This window comes from Heterodontus francisci, unplaced genomic scaffold (genome assembly GCF_036365525.1).
Source record: "Heterodontus francisci isolate sHetFra1 unplaced genomic scaffold, sHetFra1.hap1 HAP1_SCAFFOLD_836, whole genome shotgun sequence".
Taxonomy (NCBI): Eukaryota; Metazoa; Chordata; class Chondrichthyes; order Heterodontiformes; family Heterodontidae; genus Heterodontus; species Heterodontus francisci.
The window spans coordinates 151,323-175,980 of NW_027141810.1; the positions used below are offsets into that span (position 1 = coordinate 151,323).

Here is a 24,658-nt window from a genome sequence, read left to right on the forward strand (position 1 = left end):
CAGGGACAGGGAGTGACCATCCCCATTATACACAGGGACAGGGAGTGACCGTCCCCATTATTCACCAGGACACAGAGTGACCGTCCCCATTATTCACTGGGACAGGGAGTGACCGTCCCCATTATTCACCAGGACACAGAGTGACCATCCTCATTATTCACAGGGACATGGAGTGACCGTCCCCATTATTCACGGAGTGACCGTCCCCATTATTCACAGGGACATGGAGTGACCGTCCCCATTATTCACCAGGACACGGAGTGACCATCCCCATTATTCACAGGGACACGGAGTGACCGTCCCCATTATACACAGGGACACAGAATGACCGTCCCCATTATTCACCAGGACACGGAGTGACCGTCCCCATTATACACAGGGACACAGAGTGACCGTCCCCATTATTCACCAGGACACAGAGTGACCGTCCCCATTATACACAGGGACACAGAATGACCGTCCCCATTATTCACCAGGACACGGAGTGACCGTCCCCATTATTCACAGGGACACGGAGTGACCGTCCCCATTATTCACAGGGACACAGAGTGACCGTCCCCATTATACACAGGGACACGGAGTGACCGTCCCCATTATTCACCAGGACACGGAATGACCATCCCCATTATTCACAGGGACACGGAGTGACCGTCCCCATTATTCACAGGGACACAGAGTGACTGTCCCCATTATTCACAGGGACACGGAGTGACCGTCCCCATTATACACAGGGACAGGGAGTGACTGTCCCCATTATTCACAGGGACACGGAATGACCGTCCCCATTATTCACCAGGACACGGAATGACCGTCCCCATTATTCACGGAGTGACCGTCCCCATTATACACAGGGACACAGAGTGACCGTCCCCATTATTCACCCGGACACGGAGTGACCGTCCCCATTATTCACCAGGACACGGAATGACCGTCCCCATTATTCACAGGGACACAGAGTGACCATCCCCATTATTCACAGGGACACGGAGTGACTGTCCCCATTATTCACAGGGACACGGAGTGACCGTCCCCATTATTCACAGGGACACAGAGTGACCATCCCCATTATTCACCAGGACACGGAGTGACCGTCCCCATTATTCACAGGGACACAGAGTGACCGTCCCCATTATTCACAGGGACACAGAGTGACCATCCCCATTATTCACCAGGACACAGAGCGACCGTCCCCATTATTCACCCGGACACAGAGTGACCATCCCCATTATTCACAGGGACACGGAGTGACCGTCCCCATTATTCACAGGGACACAGAGTGACTGTCCCCATTATTCACAGGGACACAGAGTGACTGTCCCCATTATTCACAGGGACACGGAGTGACCGTCCCCATTATTCACAGGGACACGGAGTGACCGTCCCCATTATTCACAGGGTCACGGAATGACCATCCCCATTATTCACCCGGACACGGAGTGACTGTCCCCATTATTCACAGGGACACAGAGTGACCGTCCCCATTATTCACAGGGACACAGAGTGACCGTCCCCATTATTCACAGGGACACGGAGTGACCGTCCCCATTATTCACAGGGTCACGGAGTGACCGTCCCCATTATTCACAGGGACACAGAGTGACCGTCCCCATTATTCACAGGGACACGGAGTGACCGTCCCCATTATTCACAGGGACACAGAGCGACCGTCCCCATTATTCACAGGGACACAGAGTGACCATCCCCATTATTCACAGGGACACAGAGTGACCATCCCCATTATTCACAGGGACACGGAATGACCATCCCCATTATTCACAGGGACACGGAGTGACCGTCCCCATTATTCACAGGGTCACGGAGTGACCGTCCCCATTATTCACAGGGACACGGAGTGACCGTCCCCATTATTCACAGGGTCACGGAGTGACCGTCCCCATTATTCACAGGGACACAGAGTGACCATCCCCATTATTCACAGGGACACGGAATGACCATCCCCATTATTCACAGGGACACAGAGTGACCATCCCCATTATTCACAGGGACACAGAGTGACCATCCCCATTATTCACAGGGACACAGAGTGACCATCCCCATTATTCACAGGGACACGGAGTGATCGTCCCCATTATTCACAGGGACACAGAGCGACCGTCCCCATTATACACAGGGACACGGAGTGACCGTCCCCATTATTCACCAGGACACAGAGTGACCGTCCCCATTATTCACAGGGACACAGAGTGACCGTCCCCATTATTCATGGAGTGACCGTCCCCATTATTCACCAGGACACAGAGTGACCGTCCCCATTATACACAGGGACACGGAATGACCGTCCCCATTATTCACCAGGACACGGAGTGACTGTCCCCATTATTCACAGGGACACAGAGTGACCGTCCCCATTATTCACAGGGACACGGAATGACCGTCCCCATTATTCACCAGGACACGGAGTGACCGTCCCCATTATACACAGGGACACGGAATGACCGTCCCCATTATTCACCAGGACACGGAGTGACTGTCCCCATTATTCACAGAGTGACTGTCCCCATTATTCACGGAGTGACCGTCCCCATTATTCACAGGGACACGGAGTGACTGTCCCCATTATTCACAGGGACACAGAGTGACCGTCCCCATTATTCACAGGGACACAGAGTGACCGTCCCCATTATACACAGGGACACAGAGTGACCGTCCCCATTATTCACCAGAACACAGAGTGACCGTCCCCATTATTCACCAGGACACGGAGTGACCATCCCCATTATACACAGGGACACAGAGTGACCGTCCCCATTATTCACAGGGACACAGAGTGACCGTCCCCATTATACACAGGGACACGGAGTGACCGTCCCCATTATACACAGGGACACAGAGTGACCGTCCCCATTATTCACCAGAACACAGAGTGACCGTCCCCATTATTCACCAGGACACGGAGTGACCGTCCCCATTATACACAGGGACACAGAGTGACCGTCCCCATTATACACAGGGACACAGAGTGACCGTCCCCATTATTCACCAGAACACAGAGTGACCGTCCCCATTATTCACCAGGACACGGAGTGACCATCCCCATTATTCACAGGGACACAGAGTGACCGTCCCCATTATTCACCAGAACACAGAGTGACCGTCCCCATTATACACAGGGACACAGAGTGACCGTCCCCATTATACACAGGAACACGGAGTGACCGTCCCCATTATTCACAGGGACACAGAGTGACCGTCCCCATTATACACAGGAACACGGAGTGACCGTCCCCATTATACACAGGGACACGGAGTGACCGTCCCCATTATACACAGGGACACAGAGTGACCGTCCCCATTATTCACCAGAACACAGAGTGACCGTCCCCATTATTCACAGGGACACGGAGTGACCGTCCCCATTATACACAGGGACACGGAGTGACCGTCCCCATTATTCACCAGGACACAGAGTGACCGTCCCCATTATACACAGGGACACGGAGTGACCGTCCCCTTTATACACAGGGACACGGAGTGACCGTCCCCATTATTCACAGGGACAGGGAGTGACCGTCCCCATTATTCACCAGGACACAGAGTGACCGTCCCCATTATACACAGGGACACAGAGTGACCGTCCCCATTATACACAGGGACACAGAGTGACCGTCCCCATTATTCACCAGAACACAGAGTGACCGTCCCCATTATTCACCAGGACACGGAGTGACCATCCCCATTATTCACAGGGACACAGAGTGACCGTCCCCATTATTCACCAGAACACAGAGTGACCGTCCCCATTATACACAGGGACACAGAGTGACCGTCCCCATTATACACAGGAACACGGAGTGACCGTCCCCATTATTCACAGGGACACAGAGTGACCGTCCCCATTATACACAGGAACACGGAGTGACCGTCCCCATTATACACAGGGACACGGAGTGACCGTCCCCATTATACACAGGGACACAGAGTGACCGTCCCCATTATTCACCAGAACACAGAGTGACCGTCCCCATTATTCACAGGGACACGGAGTGACCGTCCCCATTATACACAGGGACACGGAGTGACTGTCCCCTTTATACACAGGGACACGGAGTGACCGTCCCCATTATTCACAGGGACAGGGAGTGACCGTCCCCATTATTCACCAGGACACAGAGTGACCGTCCCCATTATTCACAGGGACACAGAGTGACCGTCCCCATTATTCACGGAGTGACCGTCCCCATTATTCACCAGGACACAGAGTGACCGTCCCCATTATTCACAGGGACACAGAGTGACCGTCCCCATTATTCACAGGGACACGGAGTGACCGTCCCCATTATTCACCAGGACACGGAGTGACCGTCCCCATTATTCACAGGGACAGGGAGTGACCGTCCCCATTATACACAGGGACACAGAGTGACCATCCCCATTATACACAGGGACACAGAGTGACCGTCCCCATTATTCACCAGGACACAGAGTGACCGTCCCCATTATTCACAGGGACACAGAGTGACCGTCCCCATTATTCACAGGGACACAGAGTGACCGTCCCCATTATTCACCAGGACACAGAGTGACCGTCCCCATTATTCACAGGGACACAGAATGACCGTCCCCATTATTCACCAGGACACAGAGTGACCGTCCCCATTATTCACAGGGACACAGAATGACCGTCCCCATTATTCACAGGGACACGGAATGACCATCCCCATTATTCACCCGGACACGGAGTGACCGTCCCCATTATTCACTGGGACAGGGAATGACCGTCCCCATTATACACAGGGACACGGAATGACCATCCCCATTATTCACCCGGACACGGAGTGACTGTCCCCATTATTCACAGAGTGACCGTCCCCATTATTCACAGGGACACGGAATGACCATCCCCATTATTCACAGGGACACGGAATGACCATCCCCATTATTCACAGGGACACGGAATGACCATCCCCATTATTCACAGGGACACAGAGTGACCGTCCCCATTATACACCAGGACACAGAGTGACCGTCCCCATTATTCACCCGGACACGGAGTGACCGTCCCCATTATTCACAGGGACACAGAGTGACCGTCCCCATTATTCACCAGGACACGGAGTGACCATCCCCATTATTCACCAGGACACGGAGTGACCGTCCCCATTATACACAGGGACACAGAGTGACCGTCCCCATTATTCACCAGGACACGGAGTGACCGTCCCCATTATACACAGGGACACAGAGTGACCGTCCCCATTATTCACCAGGACACGGAGTGACCGTCCCCATTATTCACAGGGACACGGAGTGACCGTCCCCATTATACACAGGGACACAGAGTGACCGTCCCCATTATTCACAGGGACACGGAATGACCGTCCCCATTATTCACAGGGACACGGAGTGACCGTCCCCATTATACACAGGGGCACAGAGTGACCGTCCCCATTATTCACAGAGTGACCGTCCCCATTATTCACAGAGTGACCGTCCCCATTATTCACAGGGACACAGAGTGACCGTCCCCATTATTCACGGAGTGACCGTCCCCATTATTCACAGGGACACAGAGTGACCGTCCCCATTATTCACAGGGACACAGAGTGACCGTCCCCATTATTCACCAGGACACAGAGTGACCGTTCCCATTATACACAGGGACACAGAGTGACCGTCCCCATTATTCACAGGGACAGGGAGTGACTGTCCCCATTATTCACCAGGACACAGAGTGACCGTCCCCATTATTCACAGGGACACAGAGTGACCGTCCCCATTATTCACAGGGACACGGAGTGACTGTCCCCATTATTCACCAGGACACAGAGTGACCGTCCCCATTATTCACAGGGACACAGAGTGACCATCCCCATTATTCACCCGGACACGGAGTGACTGTCCCCATTATTCACCCGGACACGGAGTGACCGTCCCCATTATTCACTGGGACAGGGAGTGACTGTCCCCATTATTCACCAGGACACGGAGTGACCGTCCCCATTATACACAGGGACATGGAGTGACCATCCCCATTATTCACCAGGACACGGAGTGACCGTCCCCATTATTCACTGGGACAGGGAGTGACCGTCCCCATTATTCACTGGGACAGGGAGTGACCGTCCCCATTATTCACCAGGACACGGAGTGACCGTCCCCATTATTCACTGGGACAGGGAGTGACCGTCCCCATTATTCACCAGGACACAGAGTGACCGTCCCCATTATTCACAGGGGCACAGAGCGACCGTCCCCATTATTCACAGGGACACAGAGTGACCGTCCCCATTATTCACCAGGACACGGAGTGACCGTCCCCATTATACACAGGGACACGGAATGACCGTCCCCATTATTCACAGGGACACGGAATGACCGTCCCCATTATTCACAGGGACACAGAGTGACCGTCCCCATTATTCACAGGGACACGGAATGACCGTCCCCATTATTCACAGGGACACAGAGTGACCGTCCCCATTATTCACGGAGTGACCGTCCCCATTATTCACCAGGACACAGAGTGACCGTCCCCATTATTCGCAGGGACACAGAGTGACCGTCCCCATTATTCACAGGGACACAGAGTGACCGTCCCCATTATTCACCAGGACACAGAGTGACCGTCCCCATTATTCGCAGGGACACAGAGTGACCGTCCCCATTATTCACCAGGACACAGAGTGACCGTCCCCATTATTCACAGGGACACAGATTGACCGTCCCCATTATTCACAGGGACACAGAGTGACCGTCCCCATTATTCACCAGGACACGGAGTGACCGTCCCCATTATTCACAGGGACAGGGAGTGACCGTCCCCATTATTCACGGAGTGACCGTCCCCATTATACACAGGGGCACAGAGCGACCGTCCCCATTATTCACAGGGACACAGAGTGACCGTCCCCATTATTCACAGGGACACAGAGTGACCGTCCCCATTATTCACGGAGTGACCGTCCCCATTATTCACCAGGACACGGAGTGACCATCCCCATTATTCACAGGGACACAGAGTGACCGTCCCCATTATTCACAGGGACACAGAGTGACCGTCCCCATTATTCACCAGGACACAGAGTGACCGTCCCCATTATTCACAGGGACACGGAATGACCGTCCCCATTATACACAGGGACACGGAGTGACCGTCCCCATTATTCACCAGGACACAGAGTGACCGTCCCCATTATTCACCAGGACACAGAGCGACCGTCCCCATTATTCACAGGGACACAGAGTGACCGTCCCCATTATTCACGGAGTGACCGTCCCCATTATTCACCAGGACACGGAGTGACCATCCCCATTATTCACAGGGACACAGAGTGACCGTCCCCATTATTCACAGGGACACAGAGTGACCGTCCCCATTATTCACAGGGACAGGGAGTGACCATCCCCATTATTCACCAGGACACAGAGTGACCGTCCCCATTATTCACAGGGACACAGAGTGACCGTCCCCATTATTCACAGGGACACGGAGTGACCGTCCCCATTATTCACAGGGACACAGAGTGACCGTCCCCATTATTCACAGGGACACGGAATGACCGTCCCCATTATACACAGGGACACGGAGTGACCGTCCCCATTATTCACCAGGACACAGAGTGACTGTCCCCATTATTCACCCGGACACGGAGTGACCGTCCCCATTATTCACTGGGACAGGGAGTGACCGTCCCCATTATTCACCAGGACACAGAGTGACCGTCCCCATTATTCACCAGGACACGGAGTGACCGTCCCCATTATACACAGGGACACGGAGTGACCGTCCCCATTATTCACAGGGACACAGAGTGACCGTCCCCATTATACACAGGGACACAGAGTGACCGTCCCCATTATTCACCAGGACACAGAGTGACCATCCCCATTATTCACAGGGACAGGGAGTGACCGTCCCCATTATTCACAGGGACACAGAGTGACCGTCCCCATTATTCACCAGGACACAGAGTGACCGTCCCTATTATTCACAGGGACACAGAGTGACCGTCCCCATTATTCACCAGGACACAGAGTGACCGTCCCCATTATTCACCCGGACACGGAGTGACCGTCCCCATTATTCACCAGGACACAGAGTGACCGTCCCCATTATTCACCCGGACACGGAGTGACCGTCCCCATTATTCACCAGGACACGGAGTGACCGTCCCCATTATTCACAGGGACACGGAGTGACCGTCCCCATTATTCACCAGGACACAGAGTGACTGTCCCCATTATTCACAGGGACACGGAGTGACTGTCCCCATTATTCACAGGGACACAGAGTGACCGTCCCCATTATTCACAGGGATACGGAATGACCATCCCCATTATTCACAGGGACACGGAGTGACCGTCCCCATTATTCACTGGGACAGGGATTGACCATCCCCATTATTCACCAGGACACGGAATGACCATCCCCATTATTCACCAGGACACGGAATGACCATCCCCATTATACACAGGGACACGGAGTGACCGTTCCCATTATTCACCAGGACACGGAATGACCATCCCCATTATACACAGGGACACGGAGTGACCATCCCCATTATTCACCAGGACACGGAATGACCATCCCCATTATTCACAGGGACACAGAGTGACCGTTCCCATTATTCACCAGGACACGGAATGACCATCCCCATTATTCACAGGGACACAGAGTGACCGTTCCCATTATTCACCAGGACACGGAGTGACCGTCCCCATTATTCACAGGGACACAGAGTGACCATCCCCATTATTCACAGGGACACAGAGTGACCGTTCCCATTATACACCAGGACACGGAGTGACCGTCCCCATTATTCACAGGGACACAGAGTGACCGTTCCCATTATTCACCAGGACACGGAGTGACCGTCCCCATTATTCACAGGGACACAGAGTGACCATCCCCATTATTCACAGGGACACAGAGTGACCGTTCCCATTATTCACCAGGACACGGAGTGACCGTCCCCATTATTCACAGGGACACAGAGTGACCGTCCCCATTATTCACCAGGACACGGAGTGACTGTCCCCATTATTCACTGGGACAGGGATTGACCGTCCCCATTATTCACTGGGACAGGGATTGACTGTCCCCATTATTCACCAGGACACGGAATGACCATCCCCATTATTCACCAGGACACGGAATGACCATCCCCATTATACACAGGGACACGGAGTGACCATCCCCATTATTCACCAGGACACGGAGTGACCATCCCTATTATTCACAGAGTGACCGTCCCCATTATTCACCAGGACACAGAGTGACCATCCCCATTATTCACGGAGTGACCGTCCCCATTATTCATCAGGACACGGAGTGACCATCCCTATTATTCACGGAGTGACCGTCCCCATTATTCACCAGGACACAGAGTGACCGTCCCCATTATTCACGGAGTGACCGTCCCCATTATTCATCAGGACACGGAGTGACCGTCCTCATTATTCATGGAGTGACCGTCCCCATTATTCATCAGGACACGGAGTGACCGTCCCCATTATTCACCAGGACACAGAGTGACCGTCCCCATTATTCACGGAGTGACCGTCCCCATTATTCATCAGGACACGGAGTGACCGTCCTCATTATTCATGGAGTGACCGTCCCCATTATTCATCAGGACACGGAGTGACCGTCCTCATTATTCATGGAGTGACCGTCCCCATTATTCACCAGGACACAGAGTGACCATCCCTATTATTCACGGAGTGACCGTCCCCATTATTCACGAGGACACAGAGTGACCGTCCCCATTATTCACGGAGTGACCGTCCCCATTATTCACCAGGACACAGAGTGACCATCCCCATTATTCATCAGGACACGGAGTGACCGTCCTCATTATTCATGGAGTGACCGTCCCCATTATTCATCAGGACACGGAGTGACCGTCCTCATTATTCATGGAGTGACCGTCCCCATTATTCACCAGGACACAGAGTGACCATCCCTATTATTCACGGAGTGACCGTCCCCATTATTCACGAGGACACAGAGTGACCGTCCCCATTATTCACGGAGTGACCGTCCCCATTATTCATCAGGACACGGAGTGACCGTCCTCATTATTCATGGAGTGACCGTCCCCATTATTCACAGGGACAGGGAGTGACCGTCCTCATTATTCACCAGGACACAGAGTGACCATCCCCATTATTCACAGGGACAGGGACTGCCTGTGCCCATGATTCATTCTCACCATCTCCTTCACTTTACCTCCCTCTCCTCCTCACTCCCTCTGCCTCTGTGCCTACACTCTGTGTTCTCAATCTCTCTCTCCCTCCTCATTCTCCCTTCCTCCTCTACCTCCTCACTCTCCCTCCCTCCTCACTCTCCGCCCTCCTCACTGTCCCTCCCTCCTCACTCTCTCCCTCCTCACTCTCTCCCTCCTCACCCTCCCTCCCTCCTCATCTTTGCTCCTATTGATTTCCTGAGTGACGAGACACTGGGTATGGTGGTGGAGTACAGAAAGATTTAGGATGGTAAATAGATTTTTGGTCTTTATCTCGAGGGGCGAGAGAGGGTTAACATCAGGGCTGGAGGACAGCGACGAGGAGATTAGCAGCAAGAGATTGATGGGCGGACTGAATATCAGAACACAGGAACAGGAGGAGGCCGTCATAAAAGCAAAATACTGCGGATGCTGGAAATCTGAAATAAAAACAAAGAAATGCTGGAACCACTCAGCCGGTCTGGCAGCATCTGTGGAGAGAGACGCAGAGTTAACGTTTCGGGTCAGTGACCCTTCTTCGGAACCGACAAATATTAGAAAAGTCAAAGGTGATAAGCAAGTGAGGTGGGGGTGGGGCAAGAGATAACAAAGGAGAAGGTGCAGATTGGACAAGGCCACAGAGCTGACCAAAAGGGCACGGAGCAAAGGCAAACAATATGTTAATGGTGTGTTGAAAGGCAAAGCATTAGTACAGATAGGGTGTTAACGGACTGAATATTGAACAGCAGCAAGTGCAAACATGAAAAAAAAAACAGTGGGTAAGCAAACTCAACAAACTAAGATGAAATGAAATAGACAAAAGAAAAAAAATTGTAAAAAAATGTCAAGAAGAAAAAAGGAGGCCATTCAGCCCCTCTACCCTGTCACACAGGAACAGGAGGAGGCCCATTCAGCCCCTCTACCCTGTCACACAGGAACAGGAGGAGGCCCATTCAGCCCCTCTACCCTGTCACACAGGAACAGGAGGAGGCCCATTCAGCCCCTCTACCCTGTCACACAGGAACAGGAGGAGGCCCATTCAGCCCCTCTACCCTGTCACACAGGAACAGGAGGAGGGCCATTCAGCCCCTCTACCCTGTCACACAGGAACAGGAGGAGGGCCATTCAGCCCCTCTACCCTGTCACACAGGAACAGGAGGAGGCCCATTCAGCCCCTCTACCCTGTCACACAGGAACAGGAGGAGGGCCATTCAGCCCCTCTACCCTGTCACACAGGAACAGGAGGAGGCCCATTCAGCCCCTCTACCCTGTCACACAGGAACAGGAGGAGGGCCATTCAGCCCCTCTACCCTGTCACACAGGAACAGGAGGAGGGCCATTCAGCCCCTCTACCCTGTCACACAGGAACAGGAGGAGGGCCATTCAGCCCCTCTACCCTGTCACACAGGAACAGGAGGAGGCCATTCAGCCCCTCTCGATCCTGTTACACAGGAACAGGAGGAGGCCCATTCAGCCCCTCTACCCTGTCACACAGGAACAGGAGGAGGCTTCTGTTGCCCTGGGGACCTTTGATCGAATCACAGCGAGTCTTCCATTGACTGATGGCGAGTTCATCCAATCATAGTGAGGAGTCTATCGACCCACTGATTTCTTTTATCCAATCACAGTGAGGCATATATTGACCGATGGCGAGTTCACCCAATCAGCATGAGGCGTCTGATGAGCGATAGATGGGTTATCCAATCAGCACAGGGGTTTCTATTGACTGGCGGCGCTGCTCTCCAATCAGAATTAGGCGGATGAGGTGACGCTGAGATTCTATCCAATCGACGGGGGGGGGGGGCGCGAGGCCTCGGCCAATGGGAGGCGCGTATCGTTCAGCCAATCGCGTTTGGGGCTGGGCGGACCAATGAGACGCGGGGGGGGTGGGGGGGGGGGAGGCCTGACTGACACGAGGGCGGTCCAATGGGAACGGGAGGGCGCCCTGAGTGACGGCGAAGGGGGGGTGGGGCTGGGTGGCTGGGCCAATCGGGTGTCTCCCCTGCGGCCGGCCCCGCCCCCCCACCCCTTGCGGGGCCCAGGAATGCTGGCTATTCCAACATGGCGGCGGTGGGTGGAGAGAGGCAGCGGCTGGGATGGGCATCAGAAGTGGAAGAGTTGGTTCGGGGGGTTCCCGGGGCCGCAGAGGGGCGGGGGAGGCGGCAAAAGACGGGGGAAGGGAGGGGGAAGGGGAGAAGAAAGCTTCCAAGCTCCCCGGCGGCGGGGGGGCCCAGATTTTCCCAGCAAATTTTTTTTCCCCCTTTCCCCCCCCCCAACACCACCATTTGGACTCAATGCAAAATGAGAAATGGAGGATGCAAAATGGCCCTTTGCAAAGTGCTGGGCATTGCAGCGAGGGAATGCAATTCAACCAACCAAACCAAACCCCCCCCACCCCCCACCTCCCTCATTGCATGGCATTTGCAATTTGCAAGGTTTGATGAGGGGTGGGGTGGGGTTTCTCTCTTTAATTTTCAGGGAGGGTGAGGCGTAATGGAAGATTGCAAAGGCGGGATAGGGTGGGGGTGAGGACGGGGGGAGGTGGGCTGACTGTGGTTGACCGTTTCCGGATGGAGGGGGTGAGAGGTCGGGGCTGAGGATCCAGGGTCGGGGGGGGTCAGGATGAGGAATGTTGGGTGTCTGGGGTCAGGATGAGGAATGCGGTTGGGGGGGGGGGGGGGTGGTCGGGGGTCAGGATGAAGATCTGGGGTCGGGGGGTTGGGATGAGGGTCTGGGGGAGGGTCGGGGTGAATTGGCGTCATGGCGGACGGAACCTGACTGAACGGGACGACGTCCGCTCTGGGAATGAGAGGCTCCCGGATTCGAGGGGGGTGGGAGGGGGAGTTGTGTGGGTCACCTGGGTGGTCAGCAGCGGGTGGATGATGTGACCCTGAGCAAAAGTTTGGGATGGAGGGGGACATGGTGGACGCGGTGGGCCACCGATGGCATTTGAGCAGTTCAGCGGGACCGACCAATCGCAACGGAGCAAATCAGCAGGACTGACCAGTGGGATCGGAGAGATTCGGCAGCACTGACCAATTGCAATGAGTGATTCTGCGGGAAGGACCAATCGCAATGAGCGATTCCGCAGGTCTGACCAATTGCAATGAGTGATTCTGCGGGAAGGACCAATGGGATTGGAGAGATTCAGCAGGACTGACGAATCGCAATGAGTGATTCTGCGGGAAGGACCAGTGGGATCGGAGAGATTCAGCAGGACTGACGAATCGCAATGAGTGATTCTGCGGGAAGGACCAATGGGATCGGAGAGATTCAGCAGGACTGACGAATCGCAATGAGTGATTCTGCGGGAAGGACCAATGGGATCGGAGAGATTCAGCAGGATTGACCAATCACAATGTGTGATTCTGAGGGACAGACCAATAGGATTACAGTGAACCAGCGCAACTTGCCAATGGAATTGTAGTATATAACTGTGACAACCAATCAGGGTGATCGATAGGACTGAAACTTGTGTTTATAACCAATGGGAGGTCACCACGAGAAGGAACCAAGTCCCACAGCGCAGGGGAAGGATCTGAAACTCCCTCAGTACTGAACCTCCGACAGTGCGGCACTCCCTCAGCATTGACCCTCCGACAGTGCGTCACTCCCTCAGTACTGACCCTCCGAAAGTGCGGAGCTCACTCAGTACTGACCCTCCGACAGTGCGGCACTCCCTCAGTACTGACCCTCCGAAAGTGCGGAGCTCACTCAGTACTGACCCTCCGACAGTGTGACACTCTCTCAGTACTGACCCTCCAACAGTGTGACACTCCCTCAGTACTGACCCTCCGACAGTGCGTCACTCCCTCAATACTGACCCTCCGACAGTGCGGCACTCCCTCAGTACTGACCCTCCGAAAGTGCGGAGCTCACTCAGTACTGACCCTCCGACAGTGTGACACTCTCTCAGTACTGACCCTCCAACAGTGTGACACTCCCTCAGTACTGACCCTCCGACAGTGCGTCACTCCCTCAATACTGACCCTCCGAAAGTGCGGAGCTCACTCAGTACTGACCCTCCGACAGTGTGACACTCTCTCAGTACTGTCCCTCCAACAGTGTGACACTCCCTCAGTACTGACCCTCCGACAGTGCGTCACTCCCTCAATACTGACCCTCCGACAGTGCGTCACTCCCTCAGTACTGAACCTCCGAAAGTGCGTCACTCCCTCAGTACTGAACCTCCGACAGTGCGTCACTCCCTCAGTACTGACCCTCCGACAGTGCGTCACTCCCTCAGTACTGACCCTCCGACAGTGCGTCACTCCCTCAGTACTGACCCTCCGACAGTGCGTCACTTCCTCAGTACTGACCCTCCGACAGTGCGTCACTCCCTCAGTACTGACCCTCCGACAGTGCGTCACTCCCTCAGTACTGACCCTCCGACAGTGCGTCACTCCCTCAGTACTGACCCTCCGACAGTGCGTCACTCCCTCAGTACTGACCCTCCGACAGTGCGTCACTCCCTCAGTACTGACCCTCCGACAGTGCGTCACTCCCTCAGTACTGACCCTCCGACAGTGCGTCACTCCCTCAGTACTGACCCTCCGACAGTGCGTCACTCCCTCAGTACTGACCCTCCGACAGTGCGTCACTCCCTCAGTACTGACCCTCCGACAGTGCGGCACTCCCTCAGTACTGACCCTCCGACAGTGCGGCACTCCCTCAGTACTGACCCTCCGACAGTGCGGCACTCCCTCAGTACTGACCCTCTGACAGTGTGACACTACCTCAGTACTGACCCTCCGACAGTGCGGCACTCCCTCAGTACTGACCCTCCGACAGTGCGGCACTCCCTCAGTACTGACCCTCCGACAGTGCGGCACTCCCTCAGTACTGACCCTCCGACAGTGCGGCACTCCCTCAGTACTGACCCTCGGACAGTGCGGCACTCACTCAGTACTGACCCTCTGACAGTGCGGCACTCCCTCAGTACTGACCCTCTAACAGTGTGACACTCCGTCAGTACTGACCCTCTGACAGTGGGACACTCCCTCAGTACTGACCCTCCGACAGTGGGACACTCCCTCAGTACTGACCCTCTGACAGTGCGGCACTCCCTCAGTACTGACCCTCTAACAGTGTGACACTCTCTCAGTACTGACCCTCTGACAGTGCGGCACTCCCTCAGTACTGACCCTCTAACAGTGTGACACTCCGTCAGTACTGACCCTCTGACAGTGGGACACTCCCTCAGTACTGACCCTCCGACAGTGGGACACTCCCTCAGTACTGACCCTCTGACAGTGCGGCACTCCCTCAGTACTGACCCTCTAACAGTGTGACACTCTCTCAGTACTGACCCTCGGACAGTGTGACACTCCCTCAGTACTGACCCTCTAACAGTGTGACACTCCCTCAGTACTGACCCTCTAACAGTGTGACACTCCCTCGGAAGGCTGCGGAGTGTGGTTGGGAATACAGCGGGATGTTGGAGAGGAGGCCTGGGTATCCACACTTCCAGCCAGACCCGGGACTGTAGCCGGGGTCTGCGAGCCCTCGACACTGAATAGACTGTGTGAGGTGGCCCCCTTTTTGAGTTGCCTGCGTTCCCCTCGTACTCCAGAAGTGCAATGTCAAACGGGAATACACTGCAGACACATTCCACCTGAGCAGAAACTTCTCGAGCATGTCACAATCATTGCCTCCCTTACTGTTAACATTTCTCCTGCATTCCTCTTGTACGTGACCCCCATGGGCACCGACTCTCTCCGGGGTACGGGTCCCCCATGGGCACCGACTCTCCCCGGGGTACGGGTCCCCATGGGCACCGACTCTCCCCGGGGTAAGAGTCTCCAAGGGCACCGACTCTCCCCGGGGTACGGGTCTCCACGGGCACCGACTCTCCCCGGGGTACGGGTCCCCATGGGCACCGACTCTCCCCGGGGTACGGGTCCCCATGGGCACCGACTCTCCCTGGGGTACGGGTCCCCATGGGCACCGACTCTCCCCGGGGTACGGGTCCCTATGGGCACCGACTCTCCCCGGGGTACGGGTCTCCACGGGCACCGACTCTCCCCGGGGTACGGGTCCCCCATGGGCACCGACTCTCCCTGGGGTACGGGTCCCCATGGGCACCGACTCTCCCTGGGGTACGGGTCCCCATGGGCACCGACTCTCCCCGGGGTAAGAGTCTCCACGGGCACCGACTCTCCCCGGGGTACGGGTCCCCATGGGCACCGACTCTCCCCGGGGTACGGGTCCCCATGGGCACCGACTCTCCCCGGGGTACGGGTCCCCATGGGCACTGACTCTCCCTGGGGTACGGGTCCCCCATGGGCACCGACTCTCCCTGGGGTACGGGTCCCCCATGGGCACCGACTCTCCCTGGGGTACGGGTCCTCAAAGGCACCGATTCTCCCCGGGGTACGGGTCCTCAAAGGCACCGATTCTCCCCGGGGTACTGGTCCTCAAGGGCACCGATTCTCCCCGGGGTAAGAGTCTCCACGGGCACCGACTCACCCAGGGGTACGGGTCCCCACAGTAACCGACTCTCCCCAGGGTATGGGTCCCCCAAAGTACGGGTCCCCCACGGGCACCGACTCTCCCCGGGGTACGGGTCCCGCACGGGCACCGACTCTCCCCGGGGTACGGGTCCCCATGGGCACCGACTCTCCCTGGGGTACGGGCCCCCATGGGCACTGACTCTCCCTGGGGTACGGGTCCCCATGGGCACCGACTCTCCCTGGGGTAAGGGTCCCCCGCTGGCACAGACTCTCTCTGGGACCAGACGCTGGTGTCTGCGGGTGCTCTGACAGCGTTGCACTACTGAAGTGAGTCTAGCAGTGCAATGGTATTGTCAAAGCGTCTGCAGGTGCAATAGACGGCGAGCAGAAGAGGCCAGACGGCAGAGCGGGGCAGCCAGACGGCCGAGCTGGGCAGCCAGACGGCAGAGCGGGGCAGCCAGACGAATGGAACAGACTGGGATGAAAATGAAGAAGATGGGACTGTGTTGAATGTTTGAGACCGTTGCAGGAAGATCTAATTAACGTCTCTCTCTCTCTCTCCTTCATCAGTCAGTGAGACACGTCCTTGAAGTGTGGTCACTATTAATGGAGGATAGGAGGTGGAACGAGGCCATTCGGCCCCTCGAACCTGCTCTGCCATTCTAGAAGATCATGGCTGATCCACCTTCCTGTCTCCCTCCCGATTCCCTCAGGATCTTCTACGTTTCAATCAGATCCCCTCTCCTCCTTCTAAACTCCAATGAATAAAGACCCAACATGTCCAATCTCTCCTAATCCCAGTAATCAGTCGAGTGAACCTTCTCGGAACTGCTTCCAATGCAGTTATATCCTTTCTTCAGTAAGGAGACCAAAACTGTACACAATACTCTAGATGTGGTCTCACCAATGTCCTGTACAACTGTAGCAAAACATCTCCACTCTTATATTCCATTCCCCTTGCAATAAACGACAACATTACATTTGCCTTCTTAACCACAAGTCATTGATCTAGATTGTCAATAGTTGAGGCCCCAGCACTGATCCCTGTGGCCCTCCACTGGTTACAGTTTGCCAACTAGAAAACTACCCATTTATGCCTACTCTCTGCTTCCTGTTCGCTAACCAATCCTCTATCCATGCTAATTTGTTACCCCCCCCCCACAATACCATGGGCTCTTATTTTGTTTAGTAACCTTTGGTGTGGCACCTTGTCAGATGTCTTTTGGAAATCCAAGTACACCACATCCACAGGTTCCCCTTTATCCGCATTGCCTGTTACTTCCTCAAAGAACTCTAATAAATTAGTCAAACACGATTTCCCTTTCACAAAACCATGTCGACTCTGCCTGATTGCAATGAGATTTTCTAAATGACCTGCCGTAACCTTCTTAATAATACATTCTAACATTTTTCTTATGACATATATGTTAGGCTGACAGATGCAAAAAATCTATTCAATTCATCCGCCATTTCCTTATTTTCCATGATTAACTCCCCAGACTCACTCTCCGGTGCATCAACACTCACTTTACTAACTCTTTTCCTTTTTAAATACCTGTAGAAATTCTTACTATCTGTTGTTCTATTTCTAACTGCCTTTCTCTCATACTCTAATTTCTCTCTCCGTGGATGGTGACTCCTTCCCTGAGAGTCTTTCTTTCTCACCGGACTGTATCTTTTCTGAGTGTTATGAAATATCCCCTTAAATGTCTGCCACTGCATCTCTACTGACCTATCCCTGAACCTAATTTCCCAGTTTACTTTAGCCAGGTCGGTCTTCAAACCCTCATAATTACCCTTATTTAAGTCTTAGATTCAGCCTTCTCTCCCGCAAACTGAATGTGAAATTCGATCACATTATGATCACTGCTGCCTAGGGGCGCCTTCACTATGGGGTCATTAATTAATCCTATCTCGTTGTACAGTACCAGATATGTTATAGTCTGCTCTCTGGTTGGCTCCAGAACATGCTGTTCTCAGAAGCTATGCCAAAAACATTCTATGAACTCCTCATCCAGGCTACCTCTGCCCCCCTGATTTACCCAATCTATATGTAGATTAAAATCACCCACGATTATCACAAGCCCCCATTATTTCATCCTGTATACCCCACCCTACAGCGTGGTAACTGTCAGGGGTCCGATAAAGCACTCCCACAAGTGACTTCTTAGCTTTACCATTTCTCATCTCCACCCAAACTGCTTCTACATCCTGGTCTCCTGAACTTAGCTCTTCCCTCTCCATTGTGCTAATAACCGTCATTACTTAACAGAGCTACCCCTCCAGCTTTTCCCTAGCTTCCTGTCCTTCCTAAATGTCACGTACCCGTCAATATCCAGGTCCTGCAGCCTTGTCTCTGCAATCAGATCACACACATTTATTACGATTTGCGCTGTCAATTCGTCTGCGTTGTTACGAATGCTGCGTGCATTCAGATACAGGGCCTTTAGTTCAGCTTTTTTTCTATTTTTGTAACCTCTAGTCTTACCTGCTGGTGCAATCTCAGGTTTGTCCACTCTGTCCCTTTCTGCCCCACTCTGATCATCGTTCCCCGAACTGTTATTCTTGCCTTCTCCACTTAATTTGTCACATCTTCTCAATCCTGTTCCCTCGCCTCCACCCCCGCCCCCCCCCCACTATTTAGTTTCAGGACCTCTCAACCGCCCCAGTCGTATGACCCGCACAGCAAGATCCCACACAGAACCACGTGAGAATGACCCCAGACCATCTTTTTTTTAGTGATGTTGGTGAAGGGATAAAGATCGGTCCCGGGACACAGGGAGAACTCCCTCCACACCGCACACCCCCTCACCCTGCTCTTGGTCCATTCGCGGCCGTGGGATCTTTTACATCCACCCGAGAGGGCAGACGGGACCCTCGGTTTAACGTCTCATCCTGAAAGATGGCACCTCTGACAGTGCGGCACTCCCTCAGTACTGACCCTCCGACAGTGCGGAGCTCCCTCAGTGCTGACCCTCCGACAGTGCGGCACTCTCTCAGTACTGACCCTCCGACAGTGCGGCACTCTCTCAGTACAGACCCTCCGACAGTGCGGCACTCTCAGTACAGACCCTCCGACAGTGCAGCACTCCCTCAGTACCTAGCCTCCGACAGTGTGACACTCCCTCAGTACTGACCCTCTGACAGTGCGGCACTCCCTCAGTACAGACCCTCCGACAGTGCGGCACTCTGTCAGTACTGACCCTCTGACAGTGTGACACTCCCTCAGTACTGAGCCTCCAACAGTGCGGCACTCCCTCAGTACTGACCCTCCGACAGTGTGACACTCTCTCAGTACAGACCCTCCGACAGTGTGACACTCCCTCAGTACTGAGCCTCCAACAGTGCGGCACTCCCTCAGTACTGACCCTCCGACAGTGTGACACTCTCTCAGTACAGACCCTCCGACAGTGTGACACTCCCTCAGTACTGACCCTCTGACAGTGCGGCACTCCCTCAGTACTGACCCTCCGACAGTGCGGCACTCCCTCAGTACTGACCCTCCGACAGTGCGGTACTCCCTTGGTACTGACCCTCCAACAGTGCGGCGCTCCCTCGGTACTGACCCTCCGACAGTGCGGCGCTCCCTCGGTACTGACCCTCTGACAGTGCAGCACTCACTCAACTAATGGCCTCCTCCTGTTCCTGTCGTGGGCTGTGGGACAGCCTATAGAGGGGCTGAATGGTGTCCTGTGGCTGTGGGACTGGGTATAAAGGGGCTGAATGGCCTTTGGTGGGCTGTGGGACTGGATATAGAGGGGCTGAGTGGGCTGTGGGACTGGGTATAGATGGGTTGAATGGCCTCTAGTGGGCTGAGGGACTGGATATAGAGGGGCTGAATGGCCTGTAGTGAGCTGAGGGACTGGATATAGAGGGGCTGAATGGCCTCTAGTGGGTTGTAGGACTGGGTATAGAGGGGCTGAATGGCCTCTAGTGGGCTGAGGGACTGGATATAGAGGGGCTGAATGGCCTCTAGTGGGCTGAGGGACTGGATATAGAGGGGCTGAATGGCCTGTAGTGGGTTGTAGGACTGGGTATAGAGGGGCTGAATGGCCTCTAGTGGGTTGTAGGACTGGGTATAGAGGGGCTGAATGGCCTCTAGTGGGCTGAGGGACTGGATATAGAGGGGCTGAATGGCCTCTAGTGGGCTGTGGGACTAGGATTGAGGGGCTGAATGGCCTGTAGTGGGCTGTGGGACTGGGTATAGAGGGGCTGAATGGCCTGTAGTGGGTTGAGGGACTGGATATGGAGGGGCTGAATGGCCTCCAGTGGGTTGTAGGACTGGGTATAGAGGGGCTGAATGGCCTCTAGTGGGCTGAGGGACTGGATATAGAGGGGCTGAATGGCCTCTAGTGGGATGTGGGACTGGATATAGAGGGGCTGAATGGCCTCTAGTGGGCTGTGGGACTAGGAATAGAGGGGCTGAATGGCCTGTAGTGGGCTGAATGGCCTCTAGTGGGTTGTAGGACTGGGTATAGAGGGGCTGAATGGCCTCTAGTGGCTGTGGGACGAGGAATAGAGGGGCTGAATGGCCTCCTACCTTGGGGGGGGAAATGACCGTTTGAGGGGGCGGGGCCGGTGTTGCCAGGCAGTGCGCCTGCGCGGGGACGTTTGCCGCCGGATGGTCGGCGAGTGCGCAGGCGCCGGGCGGCCTTGACCCTGGAATGACCCCCAACCCTCACGCCGCGATTAAACATTTTCGGCGTTATAATCGAAATGCGAAAAAACAGCGAAATGTTCCGCGTGTTCGCGTTGTGCGAAAAGATAATTAATAAGGAAAAAAATGGGGGATCGGCGGGGTGAGGGAAATATGTTTTTTCCCGTTGGCATTGCGGTGACGTAACTGGCTAACCAACGGTCGAGGGAGAGCCGTTGGGCGCGAGGCGGGAAATTCAAATTTTCCCGCCACTCCCCCCACCTCACATGATGGAGGCTTTCACCAGGGGGGAAAGGTTGTCTTCTGGATGAAGAAGCCACTTGCTGAGGAAAAGCGCAGGAAAGGAAGCTTTATTCCTTGGCCAAACCCTTGCTGAACTTTGACCTCGGACATTGGCGCCTCTTGGCCGCCCCCCGCCCCCCCACACTAGCCGCTTTCCCTCTTTTCTTGGCTCCGGGGAGGCCGCCTTTCTCGGCGCCGTTGCCCCGGCTTGGGTCTCGCGGGCGAGGCGGAACTTGCCCCACCCGCAGCATTTGCACGCAAACCCCCCCGCCCCCCAACCCCCAACCCGAGCAACGCTGCCCGAACCTTGGCCTCTCGCTCTTGACCCCGGACTCCCCCGGGTGTGAATACCTGGTTTCTGCCCCCACCCCCGAGATCCAGTCGCCTTGCTCTTTCTCTCTTCTTCTCCACCCTTTTACGGCCATAACCAGCTGACGTCGCTGGACTGGGGCGTCATCTTGGGGTGCGGTGCCCTGCCTTCTGCCGCCCCACCCCCCCCCCCCCCCACACCAACCATTTCTGCGTTGGGACCCGCTTTCAAGTCGCCGTGTGCGGACCGCTGGTGACGGAGAGGGGCGGCCACCGGACCTCGCTGCCAGGAAGCTCTGCTGCTTGCGTTTCGGGATGGTCGTGCGCTGATCGGGAAGGACGACCGCGTCTGAGCAACGGAATGAGCTCTTGACCTGCTTCGGTTCGCCACCCCCCCCCCCCCCCCCGGAGCCCTTCCTTCGTCTCCCCAACCCCCCCCCACCGCGTTGTTACGGAACAGGAGTCCTGGTGCGGCGGAGGAGGCTCCATCCCGATCGGACGGGAAGCCATGTCGCTCCCAGCTGCTTGCCCCACGCAACTGGGCTCCACCAAAGACCTGGACACAGCCGCCGCCCGGTTACACAGCTGCGCCCGCCACGGCCGGCTCAAGAAGATGAAGAAACTGTTGACGAAAGGTAAAGAAAACCCGACAGGGGTTGGCCGGTCGCCATTCCCAGGGCCTGTTGGCGCACTCCCTCTCGTCGGGACCTCGAGACAAGATGGCTACCTGCAGGATGACCTCGAGGGACAGGATCCTGGGATTCTCTTTATTAATGTTGACTTTGGTTCAATTCTTCCCATCTCTGGGCTTCCCGGATGCCCTGCCCTTTGAGGCCTCTGACCCTCTCCCTCCACCGTGGGGCCTGGGCCCTCCCTCCACCGCTGGGCCCTCCCCCTGCACCGTGGGGCCTGGGCCCTCTCCCTCCACCGCTGGGCCTGGGCCCTCCCCCTGCACCGTGGGGCCTGGGCCCTCTCCCTCCACCGCTGGGCCTGGGCCCTCCCCATTGCACCGTGGGCCCGGGCCCTCCCCCTGCACCGTGGGGCCTGGGCCCTCTCCCTCCACCGCTGGGCCTGGGCCCTCCCCCTGCACCGTGGGGCCTGGGCCCTCTCCCTCCACCGCTGGGCCTGGGCCCTCCCCCTGCACCGTGGGGCCTCTGACCCTGACTCCACCGTGGGACCTGGGCCCTCTCCCTGCACCGTGGGGCCCGGGCCCTCTCCCTCCACCGCTGGGCCCGGGCCCTCCCCCCTGCACCGTGGGGCCCGGGCCCTTCCCCCTGCACCGTGGGGCCTGGGCCCTCTCCCTCCACCGCTGGGCCTGGGCCCTCCCCCTGCACCGTGGGGCCTCTGACCCTGACTCCACCGTGGGGCCTCTGACCCTGACTCCACCGTGGGACCTGGGCCCTCCCCCCTGCACCGTGGGGCCCAGGCCCTCCCCCCTGCACCGTGGGGCCCGGGCCCTCCCCATTGCACCGTGGGGCCCGGGCCCTCCCCCCTGCACCGTGGGGCCCGGGCCCTCCCCCCTGCACCGTGGGGCCCGGGCCCTCCCCCCTGCACCGTGGGGCCCGGGGCCTCCCCCCTGCACCGTGGGGCCCGGGGCCTCCCCCCTGCACCGTGGGGCCCGGGCCCTCCCCCCTGCACCGTGGGGCCCGGGCCCTCCCCCCTGCACCGTGGGGCCCGGGCCCTCCCCCCTGCACCATGGGGCCCGGGCCCTCCCCATTGCACCGTGGGACCCGGGCCCTCTCCCTGCACTGCGAGGCTTCGGCTCACTCTCCTGTCTGTCTCGGTGATAATGGTCGCTCCGTTGCTGTGTTCCAGGTGCCGATCCTGAAGTGCTGAACAGTTCTGGCCAGTCACCTCTCTTCACAGCTGCTTTACTTGGACACTCGAGTCTGGTCGATCTCCTGCTCCGGAGAGGAGCCAATCCCAACCTGTGAGTTGCCTGTTCACCTCATTGAGCAGTAAAGGCCTCTTCTGGGTTAGCTGAACCTGTGGGGCAGTGTTTGCTGGTATCAGGGATGTGTTTGCTGGTTTGGGGTGGTGTCTGCTGGTGTGGTGTCTTGTCTGCTGATGTGAGGTGGTGTCAGCTGGTGTGGGATGGTTTCTGCCGGTGTGGGATTGTGTCTACTGGTGTAGGATGGTATTTGCTGGTGTCTGAGGGTGTCTGCTGGTGTGGGACGGTGTCTGTTGGTGTGGGATGGTGACTGCTGGTGTGCGATGATGTCTGCTGGTGTCAGCGGTGTCTGTTGGTGTAGGAATGTTGTCTTATCTGCTGGTGTGGGGTGGTGTCTGCTGGTGTCGGAGTGGTGACTGCTGGTTTTGGGGCGGTGTCTTGTTGCCTGTGTATGAGGGTGTCTGCTGGTGTTGGACGGTGTCTGTTGGTGTGGGATTATGTCTGCTGATGTGGGGCGGCGTATGCTGATGTCAGAGCAGTGTCTGCTTATGTAGGAAAGCTTGACTGGTGTAGGAGCGTTGTCTGCTGGTATTGGAACTGTGTCTTGTTACTAGTATGGGCTGGTGTCTGCCAGTGTGGGCTGGTGTCTTCTGCTGTGGGGCGGTGTCTGCTGGTGTGGGGCAGTGTCTGCTGGTGTAGGAGCGTTGTGGTGTCTGCTGGTGTAGGAGTGTTGTGTCTGCTGGTGTGGGGCGGTGTCTACTGGTGTGGGGCTGGTGTCTGCTGGTGTGGGATTGTGTCTGCTGATGTAGGATGGTACTTGCTGGTGTGGGACGGCGTCTGTTGGTCTGGGACGGTGTCTGTTGGAGTGGGCAGTAACTGC

General features: G+C 56.0%; 1 protein-coding gene across 1 annotated transcript in view; it reads left to right on the forward strand.

Annotated features, from left to right (window-relative positions):
• Positions 1 to 22,369: 22,369 nt before the first annotated feature.
• Positions 22,370 to 24,658, forward strand: part of LOC137364730 (uncharacterized) — a 167,280-nt gene continuing 164,991 nt past the window's right edge. The window contains exons 1-2 of the mRNA XM_068027760.1: positions 22,370 to 22,522; positions 23,703 to 23,817. Of these exons, the coding sequence (XP_067883861.1) occupies positions 22,396 to 22,522; positions 23,703 to 23,817 (242 nt within the window). The 5' untranslated portion in view covers positions 22,370 to 22,395. The remainder of the gene's footprint in view (positions 22,523 to 23,702; positions 23,818 to 24,658) is intronic.